This window comes from Pteropus vampyrus, unplaced genomic scaffold (assembly GCF_000151845.1).
Source record: "Pteropus vampyrus isolate Shadow unplaced genomic scaffold, Pvam_2.0 Scaffold167, whole genome shotgun sequence".
Classification (NCBI taxonomy): Eukaryota; Metazoa; Chordata; class Mammalia; order Chiroptera; family Pteropodidae; genus Pteropus; species Pteropus vampyrus.
In genome coordinates, this window is record NW_011888948.1 from 2,187,590 (window position 1) to 2,201,853 (window position 14,264).

General features: G+C 41.2%; 1 protein-coding gene and 1 non-coding gene across 2 annotated transcripts in view; both read right to left on the reverse strand.

The window, feature by feature from the left end:
- Positions 1 to 401: 401 nt before the first annotated feature.
- The window catches only part of LOC111745845, a 21,292-nt gene continuing 7,429 nt past the window's right edge, over positions 402 to 14,264 (reverse strand). The window contains exons 2-4 of the mRNA XM_023536691.1: positions 3,519 to 3,666; positions 1,513 to 1,753; positions 402 to 576 (exon numbers count right to left, since the gene is read on the reverse strand). Coding sequence (XP_023392459.1) covers positions 402 to 576; positions 1,513 to 1,753; positions 3,519 to 3,666 — 564 coding nt within the window. The remainder of the gene's footprint in view (positions 577 to 1,512; positions 1,754 to 3,518; positions 3,667 to 14,264) is intronic.
- Positions 9,481 to 9,599, reverse strand: LOC111745870. Its single transcript, XR_002782828.1, has one exon. It is a non-coding gene; the product is annotated as a 5S ribosomal RNA (ribosomal RNA).

The following is a 14,264-nucleotide window of genomic DNA, read 5'->3' on the forward strand; positions in this document are numbered from 1 at the left end:
TCAGAAATCCCTGGGTGGCTTTGCTTCCTGTACCAAGCACGATGCTAGCAGCCACTTGGACAGATGCATGGAGAGCTAAAATAGGCCAGAGAAGGCCAGGGTGTGAGCCTGGACACTTCCACTCAGAGCCTTCTATTCCTTCTGCTGTTGAAGGCCAGCCGGGCTATTACCACTTGCTAACCTGCCCCATGTGTAGGGGAAGCCTGCCTCCCAAAGTCTCCGAAGGCACGGTCTCTGGGAGGCCGTGGGTGTGTTTGGCACTAACTGGGTACCAGCAGTGTGCTCATAGGCTTGACTTTGTCATAGTTTCCATTTCTAACTCTTCCAAATATCCCACGCTGTGCTGAAAGCAAACACCTTCTCAGAGACCCTGCATGAGCCAGGCTGAAAGGCCGAAGGAGTCAGGGCACTGTCCGCTCCCAGAGTCGCTCTCGGAGCAGCCACTGCCCTTTGGGGTTCTCTGTCTCATAGCAGTCCTCCCGCAGAGACGTCAGTGGCTCCAGCGCAAAGAGTTCTGCATCCCATTCCATGTCTTCTCCCGAGAAGTTGAAGAGGACCCGTCTGGAGCTCCCCAGGCTGGAAGGGAGGAAGGCAGCAGAGGGGTTATGTTTGGCTTGGCCAGCCACACAGAGAAAGGATGCTCTGGCTCATCACTCCAGTGGAGATCATCAGATACACCCCCCTTGTGGAGGGCAAAGCAGTGTCATCATGGGGGCTGTGGATGGACCTCAAGGTCCTAGTTTTAATGTATCCAGTACATGGTCCATTATTATGGGTGGAAAATGCTCTTTAGAAAACCTCTAAATCCATCAGAGTCTAATAGCTCTTGAGAAACAAAGAAAAACAGGTGCATAGGCCTAAATGGGTCCTTCTATTGTAAAAGGTGAAGTTCTTCCAGCATGGCCAGGTTGGCTAGAGCAAAAGAGGACTCTCTGCTCTGAATGAGGAGGTCACAGGAATTGGAGGCTAGAGATGGTAACTAGTCTTGGGATAGTAGGATCTGGAAAGAGAGCGGCCAAGAGATGGTGGCAAGATGGCAAGATGGGTCCAGCCAGCAAGAAGTTCTCCATCTAAGCCTGGCCAATGCTTTTCTAAGGCAGGGGCATCTAACTGGTGTGATGTTGGCTCCTTCTTGGTACTATGCCTTCTTCATCCCCAAACTCTCATTAAACATCTGTAGCAAGCGGTGTGTCAGTGGCACTTAGGCGAAAGAAGGAAAGAGGATGGCACGAAGCATGAGGATGACACAAAGCATGAGGACTACATGGGCCAGAGAAAGGGAGGCAGAGCCAGAGCTGAAGTGACAGTTACGAGTTGTGAGAGCAATGAACTGGGGTAGAATATATATATATAAAGAATATTTTTAAAAATTTTAACTAAGACCTCTGTCCAAAAACACACAAGAATAATTTTTGGCATGTAGGGTGGGGACTCAAGGCACCTTAAGAACCACTCCAAGAAGCTAGAGGACGTGAGAACATCTTGATTATACTATGTGGCCGAAGTACTCACTCTTTTTTGCAAGCTTTAGGCTTAAATTTCAAGGTGCTGAATGCCCCTTCCACAGCCTTGGGCAAGTAAATGGGGTGCCTCTCGAGTCTCCTCTGAGTGCCCATGGTCCTGCGCTCCATGCTCCTGCGAAACTGGCCGTCTGTCACGTGCACAGTGTGCACAGCCGTGTCTCCAAAGGGACGGCGTGGCGCCCGCAGGATCCAGTTGGAGTGCAAGCTGTGCTCCCGGGAGCTTGTGGCCACTGGAAGAGAGAGGCAGGGACCCCAGAAGGGAGGACTGGCCATCAGGAGGAAGGCAACAGAGAGAGTAAGTTGAGCTGAGAACTCACAATTAATGTGTATTTAGAAAGGCAAATTCCTGGAAAGCACTGGAAGGCCAAGCAAAGGGGATGAGTTAACTCTGTAATTACAGCTTAACGATATAATGGAATATTGTGTGTCCATTGAAAATAAGGACGTAGATCTATATTTACCAACTTGAAAGGATGCCCATGATGTATTGTAAATTCTTAAATGAAAAGAGCAGATGACCAAATAGCCAAGAGATCCTACTTTTGTTTAAAAAAATAAAAATAAAGTGAGTCTTTGGTTCGTGTTTAAAATCTTTTGAAAAGCGTTAACAGGAATTATTATCTTTGGGTGCTAGTATTACAGGTCATAATCTTTACTTTCCTCCTTATATTTTGGTGTGTTGTTCAATTCATTTGATTTACAAGGAACATAGGTTACTCTTGTTATCAGAAAAAAACCTTAAAGTCATTATCAAAAAATTTTAAGTATGACGATGACACTTGTCCTCAGTGGATTTTGTTGTCCTTTCACTGATGACCTGGGTTCCCAGGCTCCTGGGGAGAGGGTTGCTCTTCCTCGGGGGCTGAAGGGGCTGTGATGAGAAAGGAAGGCAGCCAGGTTGCCCTGCAGGACACAGTGAGCCTGGGGAGTGGGAGGAACCTGTGAAATCCCATAGAACCTGGTAAGAACTGAAATCTCACAGGTAAAGAGCTATGGGGGCCAGAACGACAACCACAAACCACAAGAATATAACTTTTGAACATTCTATGAAACATTCAAGAATTATTTAATATTGGTATCAAAAGTTGTTACCTCAGTAACCAGAGCCAGTAACCCCTGAATAAAAATCATCATTAATTACGCCATGGTGTGGAGGGATGGGGGAAATTGACAGTTGAGTAATGGAAGTTAAAAGTGGGTTCAGATCATGAAGGTGGTCGAATTTCTTGCTCTCCACCAGGAGTGAGCCAGTGACAAGGAGAAGAGCGTGGCCCTCAGCCCTCCCGCACACCCTCTTCAGTGACCCAGGCTAAGCCTGGACAAGCACCCTGGCCCTCTCCCACCCGGCACATCCTCGTCCTTGCAGACTGTGACCACGGAGAGCGTGCCAGCAGGAGGGGTGGCGGAGGGGTGAAAAAGTGGGTGAAGGGTCAGAGTCAGGTCCAGTAGCTGGTGCCGCCCCAGCGCCAAGCTAGCTCAAGTAGGGTCAGAAGCTGGAATTTAAAATACAGTTTGTTTGTCCTCTTTCTTCTTCTTCTTTTTAAATTGTGGCAAAATACACATCACATAAAATTTACCACCTTACCCACCTTTTAGTGTGCAGTTCAGTGGTGTTGGGTATATTTGCATTGTTGAGGGACAGAGCTCCAGAACTTTTTCATTTTGCAAAACTGAAACTCTATACTCATTTAACAACTCCCCATCTAATGCCTTTGTTTAATCACTTTCCTCTTGCTTTCCCTCATGGAGTCTTACGGAAGTTCTACCTTGTCTCAGCTGTGGCAAATGGACCACAGGGAAGGAGGTTTTGTCCAAATATGGCCCCAAGTGTCGAATGGCAGGCTGGGGCAGTGGCAACAGAGACAACTAAAGCAAAGGATCCCAAAGAGAGGGCAAACTCGGGGCCAGGAATCAAGGGATCCCTGATAGCCCATCTTATAAGCCTACTCCAGACACCGCAACTCACCCGCCTCTGCCCCTTGGGACTGCACTCACCATCAAAGTCCACATCTTCATTTGGCGGGTCTGCCTCAGTGGCCCGTGGCCGTTTCTCTGTATCCAGCTCTGCGATGATGGCGTCAAAGAAGGCGATGGCCTCTGCCACGTCCGCACTGAACTGCGAGTATTTCTTTGAGGTTGCTTTCTGCTGCAAGCAAAGGGGAGGAGAGAGAGTTCCCTGAGGCAGCCTCACGGACCCTTGCGCGAGTCAGCCATAACTGCCAGAAAGAACCTGATGTTGCCGAAATTAAATGTATGTGAAGTTATGGATGTACAGGGTTTAAAAGGCAAATTTGAATAAGTGCTCTGTGGAAGGAAGGTAGATGCTTCATATCCACATTGCTGTAGGTCAATGCATTTCCAATTATCTCAGGGAAGGAGAGAGAAAAGGTGAAAAGATCTGCCTTCTCTTGGTCAGGAGCTCTTATTGACCACTAGCCAAAATACTTAATCTTTCTTTGGACTTCATTCCCTGCTGACAAACACCCATCTAGGTGATCGTATAGTCCCTTAGTTAGGTAATGAGAGGCTCACAGCAGGAGAGGACACGATATGCTGGAAATATTCCTTAAGAGTTGTCAGTACCTAACATGGCCAAACTTTGGCTCAAGTCATGGAACAAATTGAAGAGAAATTAGTATAATTGATTAGAATGTATAAGGAATAATAAAATGTAGAGTTTTTAAAAATCTAACTAGGTTCTAGGCTCTGTCCTGATCTGTTCTCCTTCACAATCTCATTCATCATCACCATCTTCACAATAGTCCACCAACAATCACAAGTGACAGACATCACGGAAGTTTAAGCACCATGGTGAACTTCGATGGGGAACTCACCATGAAGGACACGGAATCAACACATGAACTAATAAAAAGCACTCAGAGAAATTTAGGGAATAAGAGAACTCAGAGAGAAAAAAAAAATGGGACAATATGTGTTAACCTGGGCTATTTTGGCCATGTGTAGAGGTGTAGAGTTCTCTTCTTTTATGAAAATGGAATGATATTAAAAATGAATATGATTATATTACAGACATGTTGGGAAATAAATGAATGACATCTTTATGTATGCACAAATGTATGGTAAAATGTGTGTATTTCATACTATCTAACATTTTTAAACTGAGAAGGCTTTTCCTTTTATATTATTAAGGCACTTTCCTACAGAAAATATTGAAGAACCACAACATGCACCTGAATCTTTTCTGTTAAAAGTGGAAAATCATCCAAATGTAGTTATTCTCCCCCTTTCAAAGAGCTCACTAAAATGAAAGTGAGAATGAGAGAACGTAGAAATCCCAATGACAAAGAGAACAAGAGAGGGGCCATCAGTGAAAGAGGGGTTTCCAAAAGGTCCTGGCAGTTTGAAGCAGTTGAAGGGGGTCATCGATGTAACAGAGCAGAGAGATTGTCCTCCCAGAGCATTATGGGTGGGGAAAGCAGCTGAGAAGGGGGACATTTTGACCCTTGGGGACCGAAAATGCTCCAGACTTGGCAATACCAGGAACACAACCATCGGTTGGGGGTAGGCTGCAGGGCTGATGACAGACTGGTTGAAGGTCTATGTGAGCACAGCAGGCCAGGCCACCGGGCATTCTTCCTACAGTCAGATGACAGGAGGGCTCATCTCTGTAGGCAAGTCAATATTCTTTATCCTCCCTATGTGTTTTCTTGCTGGTCTCTCTGCCTTGGATGTCTCATCTGGCTGACTCCTTTTAATCCATCAAGATCTGGCTGAAACAACCATTTCTCCATGAAGACTACCCTCTCTTGAGCTGTTTTCTTCCTCTAGGCTCAGTGGTCCTCAATATCCAACCTAATTCTACCAAGACACATTTTAGAGATTTTTTGTGTGGGGGGAGTAGAAGAGAGAGAAACAAAGAACAGAGAAAACCACACAATCTGGACTGAGCCCCAAAGGATGGATGAATATTATTTAATAAGAATGCTTGATCCGTAGGTTTTACTCCTCAAAATCCATCTCCGCATGGCAAGGACATCTCTAAATCTCTAGTAGCAATCACCATCAGTGTTTGGCAGAATACAGGGTCTCAGTCTTGCATGTAGACATCCAATTCTTTTTCATCCGGATCACTCTACAATTTGATCTAACCTGTTTATTCTTCAACATCTCCAGGAGGCAGACTTTGGCCAGCAGCTCAGAGCAACCTGAGGCATTTGCTTTCATGTATTAAAGAGTTCTGAAGACAGTTTTTGGCATCACAACTATGAAAGGCTAAGAAAACAATGAGCACACTACCATTGGTTAACTTAACATGAGCCCTTTACTGTGGCATCTTATGAATCTCTCGAACTTCCTCAAGGGTTATCTCTCAAGGATAACATTTACAAATTAAAAAAATAAACCACTAACATATACATCACTACTTTAGCCACCAAACTCTCTGTCCATCAAAATTGGTAAACAAAGGCTATTTCAGTGGTACACTTGTTAGTTATTCAAAATATTCGAACATGTTGATTGTTTCCAAAATTTTGAGCTTTAAGATTCAAGACTCAGGTCTCCCTCCCACACCTTGCCCTTTCTGCTCTGCTTAGCAGAAATTGCCTTCCCGGGCACACCAGAGACCCTGGCAAGCTCCTTAGACAATACTGAAGAGTCTCATCCTCCAGATCCCACTTCCAGGGTCTCTGTTGGGTCATTCAATACATTGACATTATAAAACTTGTTCCTGTTAATAGAGCTTTTGGACCTGATGTGGCTGAAGAGTGAAACCTTGGGACACACCAGAGACTTATTTATGGCTGGCCTATGTGTACCTAGGTGACCAAGTCACATCATAAAAGAGGGCTTTCCCCCACCTCTTACCACAACTACCTTCATCATCCACCACCCCCCACCTCAACCCCCTGCCACCAAACCTTTCATGGAATGAGGTCGGGGCATAAAAAAACATAAATGAATAAACAGTTTTTTTCCTTTCCTGCAAATGAATGCACCAGACCTTGACCGAGTCTAAGAGCCCAACCTAGGAGGCAGTAAAGGTATGCTTTTACTCATTCCCATCAGGGTGATTCTATGATAGTGGAGTCCAATCCCATCAGAATCTCCAAGGCGCTCTTAAAAAATATCTATACCTGGCCCTTTCCCAGAAGAATTACTTTACATCATCAAGTGATTCTAATGCACAACAATTGAGAACCACTGCTCTGTAGCAACCCTGGGCATAGGGGAGGGAGCAAGAGAGTCACACAAATTCCCACCTCAGGGTCTCGTTAGGATGCAAGCCTTACATACCACTTTTACTCCCTGGCTCTGCAGGAGCAGACAAGAGAGCCTCCATGAAGCCACAGACACGGCAATAGGACCCAAGGAGATAGGACACAGGCCACTGAAGAAAGACGACAAAACCTTCTGGATTTTGAGGCCCAGACACCTTATGTACCTCCTGTTGCTCAGCACACAGAGATGCCAGATGAAGGGGCTCCATCCACGCTCTTCTGCTCTCCCCTTACCAGCGAAGATATGAGAGCAACCATGGGTTGCACCCAACATCTTTCTTTCCCCCACAGCCCCCAAACCTGAGCTAAATCACCTCCTAGAGAAGCATCCCTCTGCTTGTACTCTTGCAGTTTTGTTTGCTGCCTGGGTTTAATGTTTGACATTCATCTCTGCTAGACTTCATTTTGTCTAGACAGTAAGTTATTTGTTTACCTCTCCATCACTTTTTCTTAAAAATATATTTATATTTGTATTTACTATGTTTTTAAAAAACAAAAGGTAGCATACAATTTCCACCTGGAAACATTGCTTTCTTCACTCATTATATTCTGAGGATTACTTCATAGCAGTAAATAGAGGGCCCTCCTCATCCCTTTTAATAACTGCATAGTTCTCCATTGTCCAGACACACCGTGGGAACAAACTATAGTCCCCCATTGTTAGATCTCTGGGTGTTTGCCATCTTTTTCTATTACAATTAGTGCTTACGCATATGTCACTTTGCATTTTGCCAATAATACCCTAGTTAGAGGTAGGCTTCTAATTGTAAATGTTCAGCTTGCTGTGCATATTCTTTACATAGAGAACGGGAAGCATCGAGTGATCTGGCAAGTCAACTAAGTAGGGTTTGGTTAACAGAGCTTCTGTTGTTCTTTATAAAGTACACATTTAAATGTCTCCAAATGATGTTTTTTCTGAGTACAGAGGCTAAGCTACCAGTCTGGGCTTCCTGGGCCTTTTTAAGTCCTTGTTTAAACCAAGGCTGAGTCTAGATTTTTTAGACTTCCCACAGCTTCCATGGGACTTTCTCTTGGTCAAAACTCACAGAGACCACTAGTACAAAGGCTGCATTAACTGAGGCTCAAGGTTCAGGGCTCAGGCTAATATCACAGGAAAATCTACTTTACAAAGAGGTCTTTGTACAAAATGGGACATCAGACATCTACACACCTGGGCGAGGTCCAAAATAGTCTTTCCTCTCTGAACTTGAACTCCGGGTGAAAGTGGATTGCTTCCCTCCCAACCTTGACTTTTTTCTAGCCCACAATGTTTTACCTCCTTCTTTGGAAAGGCTGCACGTAGAGCAGCCCGCATCCTGTTGCACCTGGTCAGGCCTGAGTTTCACAGGGCTCATGTTCCTTCACTATCAGCCCCATAGCAGCCCCGGGAGAAGGAACTTTCTCTACAAAGCATCTGTATTGCCTTGCAGACTCCACTCCAGTTTGCCTTTCACATTTCACCTTCAGTGGCCTTAGGGCGATCATTTTCCAAGCCACCCTGTCCTACCCCCTCACTCCAGACCTAGGTCTCAGATTACTTTGCCTAGAGGGAGCCCTTCACATTTTTCCAAACCAAACTCCACTGTATTTCTCATTTTAATTTCTGAGTCCCCTAAGGCAGTTTATGATATTTCTCTGCATTTCACAACAGCTGCCATCCTGCTGGTTTCACCTGCCCTCTGGGTATATGGCCTTCTCCAATCTGTTCCTTTTCTTCTGAGATCTGTCAGCATTTCTCTACAAGAGATGTGGATTCTACAAAATGCACCTCCAGTTGTAAACAGCAATATTTTTTTCAGAGGTTAGGGTAGGGGCACATCTAAACCCACCTAAAGCAAGAGGACCACCACTCAACATCTAGCCTCCTTCTCACCTCTCCTACTTGGTAATTCCTTTCACCTTTTCAGAGGGCCAACTTATGCGTCGCCTCCTCTCTGAAGCTTTCACTCATTGCAGCAGACAGATCTAGGCACACCTCCATATGCTTATGTTCTGCCCTGTGTGAATAGTACACTACAACTCAGTGGATTATATGTACCACCATAGCTCTCAGCAGACCAGTGGTCCTTAACCTCTCTTTTGAGATAGCTTTGGCATCTAACACTCACATAAAAGATTCCCTTTTGATAAATGCTCACTGCCAGCCCCTGTTGTACAACATACACAATCTCTGGGTTCAACCAACACTTGTGGTTGAATTCTACCTGTTTCCTTTCCAAGGAAACTCAACACACCTGTGCAGTTCAGACAGTGCTGCTGAGAATTACAGCTTCAGATGATGAGCTGCATCAAAGTAGATAGATTATTTTGGCAGCTGGCACGGAGTAATAACTATTCGTTGAGTAAATTAACGTATGCTGTATATGAGCCATTAGCTAATGTTTATATTCTCCAACTAATTCGTATGTTGCTAATGTATACTTTTGGATTTAATTTGGCAAATTTTGAGAACTCCGTACTCCTTATTTTTATAGAGTACTTATAATACTCTCTTGAGCTAATAATACCTGGAAATCTAAATGTCAACATACTGAGATAAAATTTCCAGGATCAAATGTGGAGTTACTCTGGAATGGAGAGATAATCTCCCCTTGGATCATTTAGCTGGGCGAAATTACTTTTTTTTCTTTTTTTAGGTAAGGCAACCCTTCGTTGACCTCACAGATTATAAGGACCTTGTCAATTTACAATCCCTTATTATTATTATTTTTTTTTTACACCTATAGCACCTGGTCTTCCTAGGTGGTCTCCCATCCAAGTACTAACCAGGCCCAACCCTGCTTAGCTTCTGAGGTCAGACGGGATCAGTTTTGTTCAGGGTGGCATGGCCGTAGACTCAGCTGGGTGAAATTAAATGCAAAACAGCTCAAATTAATCCACAAGCAGTTTAATATTATTAAAAGAAGCTTTTCAAGATAAACCTTAAAAGCTCTGACTAATATTCCTCTTTGCTTTCTGCCATCCTTGAAATGGATATTTAAGAGCAAGTTCAAAGTAATATTTACCTTATCCCTTTTATATTAGAGCATCTATGGAAATGTGTACCTATAACTAAATAGGGGTTTGTGGAAAAAGAATGAGAGTTTATGAAACAAGAATTGTAGACATGAGAAATAAACAACTCGGGAAAAGATATAATCACTGAAATTTAAATACACACACACACACACACACACACACACACACACACACATACCCACATACAAATTTTCAATAGATAAACTAAACAGTAGACTTGACAGAGCCAAAGGAAAAAAATGAGTGAAGTAGATAATGGAGCTGAGAAAATCAGCCCAAGGAGATAAAAAAAGGAAGAGGTTCGTCATGAATCCTGGTTTACCGAAATCTCGGTGTTACCTATCATAGTTAAACATTGCAATTGCTTTGGAAGCAGAGCTACATATCTTCTATCTCTGGTACTGGTATTTCTAGACTCCCAGGCTGATAGAGCTACTAGCCTGTTTTTCTCCCAGCTTTATAATTTTATAACCATTATTTTGTTGCTAGCACCTGGTAACTCCTCACCTTAAATGTCATCTAAATGGTCCTTTCACTTAATGAACCACTGAGTGAAAAAATTTTGCTCACATTTATCAAAGTGTTAGTAGCCAAACTGATAGAATTGAATTGACATCCTTGAAACATAGTATAAAATCTTCACATATGATAAGCAAAACATCACAATCCAACAAGAGAAGGGATAGATTTGTCGACAAATGGTATTGGAAAACCGTTATTTAGGAAAATTTCAATATGGATTCTCATATTCCACCACATGTCAATATAAATTGCTACTAGACAAAATAATTATTTCTTTTTTAATAGAGGAAAATGGCAAGTATGCAGATGATTTTGAGACATAGAAGGACTTTCTAAGTGTGAAAGCAATAGAAGAAATATAAAAGTCAAAAATTGATAGATTTGACTAAATAAAAACCAGTAGTATTTGTACATCAGAAAATGTCAAATAAAATTAAAAGATACGTAATAACTTAGAGAAAATATTTTTAACACACTTGGCAGATAATGTACTCATATCCTTAATATAAGAAGTTTTCATATAAGTAAATAACAAATCTTTAATAGAGTCAAAAAATTTATGAAGACATAAATGGACAACCTATTAAATAAGAAATACACATTGGTCTGAAAAAATAAAACAGTCACTGTTGCTCAAGAAATAATCAAAGAAAAGTACATAAAATAATGCAGTTTCTCTACTACATCAGTAAACTTTAAATTAACGACAACAGTTGGTGCTGGTAAAGTGCAATAAGAAGGGCTATTAATGAAAGTTAATGAAAGTGTAAATTATAAAATGTTTCTGGAAAGCCATATGAAGAATCTGTTAATGAAAGTGTAAATTATAAAATGTTCCTGGAAAGCCATATGAAGAAGAATCTTTAAAATTTAATGACCTTTAACCTTTGATCCATTAATCACACTTTTACGAATCCCTGCTAAAAAAAAATGCCTTATAGACCTAGAATAAGATATATGTATTTATCATTTTTAGCAACTGTTTAAAGAATGTAAGTTATTAAGTTTTTGTGGTTAAAACTTTAGCTTTCAAAAACCAGTTAATGAGATGGGAAAGAACCTACAATATATAATATCAACTGAAAAAAATATATTAAAAAATATATGGTATGAACCAAATTTAGTAAATTTCTACATATATATACATCAGGGTTGCCAAATTTAGCAAATAAAAATATAGAACAGCAGCTAAATTTTAATTTCACATAAATGATAAATAATTTTTATATAAATACATACCGAATATTACATGGACATAATCATACCAAAAATCTATTATTTATCTAAAATTCAAATTTAAATAATCATCCTTTATCTGGCAACCCTAATATACATATATGCAAAAGTCAAGAAATAAATGATTAAAAGAAAATATACCCAAACATTTTATAGTGATTATCTCCAGATGATAGATTCTACGTTTTTTTCTTCTATATACTTTTCTGTATTTTACAAATTTCATCTAATGAGAAAATATAACTTTATCATCAGAAAAAAATGTTTACCTAAAAATGCGTCCTTTTGATGGTGAGCTCTGAGCCATTACACACTGCATGTTTTAATTATTAGGATATGATTCCGTATGAATATGTTCAAACTGTTTTCTACTCCATTAAAAACAAGATTATTTTCCAGTCACTGAAAACCACAGACCTATTACTTTTCCAGATCTTCTATCAAACTTTGTAATAGTTTCCTTCTTAAATTACAGTTGAAGCTTCTCGGATTATCGGTTTATTGAACATCTACTATGTGCCTGGAGACTCGCTAGAGGTTGGAGATAAAAAGACAAATAAGACATGGTGCCCCCACTCAGCGAGCTGATGGCCAGTAGTGAAATTAGCAAACGAGCAGACAAGTATGGTGCTATGTGCTGGGTGCTGAGATAGTGATCAGAAACAGGGAGGAGGGCAACGCGGTGCATTAGATTGTGAATGTGAGAAATCGCTTCCTGGGGAAGCGATTTCTCTGCTGTCTAAAAAGGACAAGAAGTTAGCTAGGTGAACGGAATATGATGGAGAGGAAAAAGGGAAGAGGAAGTATTGCTTCTAAGCTGAGCACACAGCATGTGCCTGGAAGGTAGATTGGAAAATCTCATTACCAATCTAGTGGTGTGAGTGGAGCTGCAGGAATTATACGGTCTGCTATCAATCATTATCATACTGTCTGTCATCTTGTGGAGAACTCTGCCAAGCATAATGGAATATTCTTTGCAGTTTATATTGAATTTTTACTGCCATTCAATTCTGCAAACCAGATATAGGCCAAGTGATGGAGACCCCCACCCCATAACTGCAGCTCACAAAAAACCTGCATTTTAATATCACTGTAGTTGCACACAGTCTAACCAGTGCATCTGAAATATATTGCTCAGTCATTTAAAACAGATCCAGAACTTGCTTCCCTTTATATATGCAATTTATATATGGATAATTTGGAATCTTCTTAGTTAATTGGATACAACTCTCCTGCCACAGAGGAGAAAGAATCTTCTATTTGCTGTTGACATGGTCTTATTTCATGAACCAGGATTGAGTTGCCCCTATAGAAAATTGATTCTGAAAGCTAACTATTGTCAGAATAAAACTACTTTAAATAAAAATCATTTACTTTTGGCAAGCATTCTCCTGATTCCATTGGTTCTTTTTAAATTGTTCTTGTAGCAGGTGAATTTCTTCAATTGGGGGTGGAGGGTAGTGCGGGGAGAGGCATACATTTTGCAGGCAGTTCATCCAGGCAGACAATCAGGAGTCCAAGCTGCTGAAAACTAATTGATCCACAGGAGAAGTCATGAAATTTCTTCTGGCTGTGGTAGGTGACAGGTAATCCTGGCCTCAGAAAATATCCAGCCCAAACCATTGGGCAGATTTCCATGGGGCGCTGCAGCCAGCCCCAAACTGCCTCCCCAGGCCAGCCCTGGCTCCATGGCCAGCCTCCCTGGAGCTCTTTGCTGTGGTCTGCCCAGGCCAGGGGCCACTTATGTGTTCCAGTTCTCACAGTGGGGTGCTGGCTGTTTATCGGTTCATCTGGCCCTGGAAGTATGAGGAGCTTTCCTCAGTGAAGACCCCAAATGCCAATGAGTATTTGGTCAGAATCAGAGCATAATCTCAAGCTTTTCCTCTTCACCCTCCATCAAACCCCAAGCTGATCAGCCATACAAAGGAAGAAAGTGCTGACACATGCTACGATATAAATGAACCTTGAAAACATTATGCTAGGTGAAAAAAGCCAGTCACAGGAGGATGAATACAGTATGACTCCATTTACATGAGGCTCCTAGACTAGGCAAATTCATAGAGACAGAAAGTAGAGGTTACCAGGGGTGGGAGCGGGGGAAACAGGGGGTTACTGTTTAATAAATATGGACTTTCTGTTTAGGATAATGAAAAAGTTCTGGAAATAGATGGTGGTGGGCTATACAACATTCTGTATGTACTTAATGCCACTGAATTGTACAGTTAAAATGATTAAAATGGTAAATATAAAAATAAATGTTAAGTATTTACTTTAAAAGACTATTTTTATAAGAAATTAAAAATTGTCAAATCTTTTATAAAAAACATCTTTCTCATTCCTAAATGAGTATTTTTAGAGCTTCCATGACCTCTTAAAGAACTCATTTTATAAAGTGTTCTAAAATATATTAATTAGGGTTTAATAGTCTTTTGGATGAATTATTATAGGTTTTTATAAATGGTAATTTGCAAAAGTTCACAGAAACCTAGTGTGAAGAACTCTGATTATTGTCTGACAATCAACAGTTCGAAAAGGCACACATTTTTCTTTAAAAGGAATTTATTAAAAAATCATTCAAAGAGAAGCACTTAATTTCTTAAGAATGCATTACTGTGATAGACTTCATTACCCATAATCGGGGATGCTAAAAATCACTCATTTCAGGAACTATGAAGCACTGCGTTTAAAATGGTAGATTTTATGTTTATCACAACAAAAAGAGCAA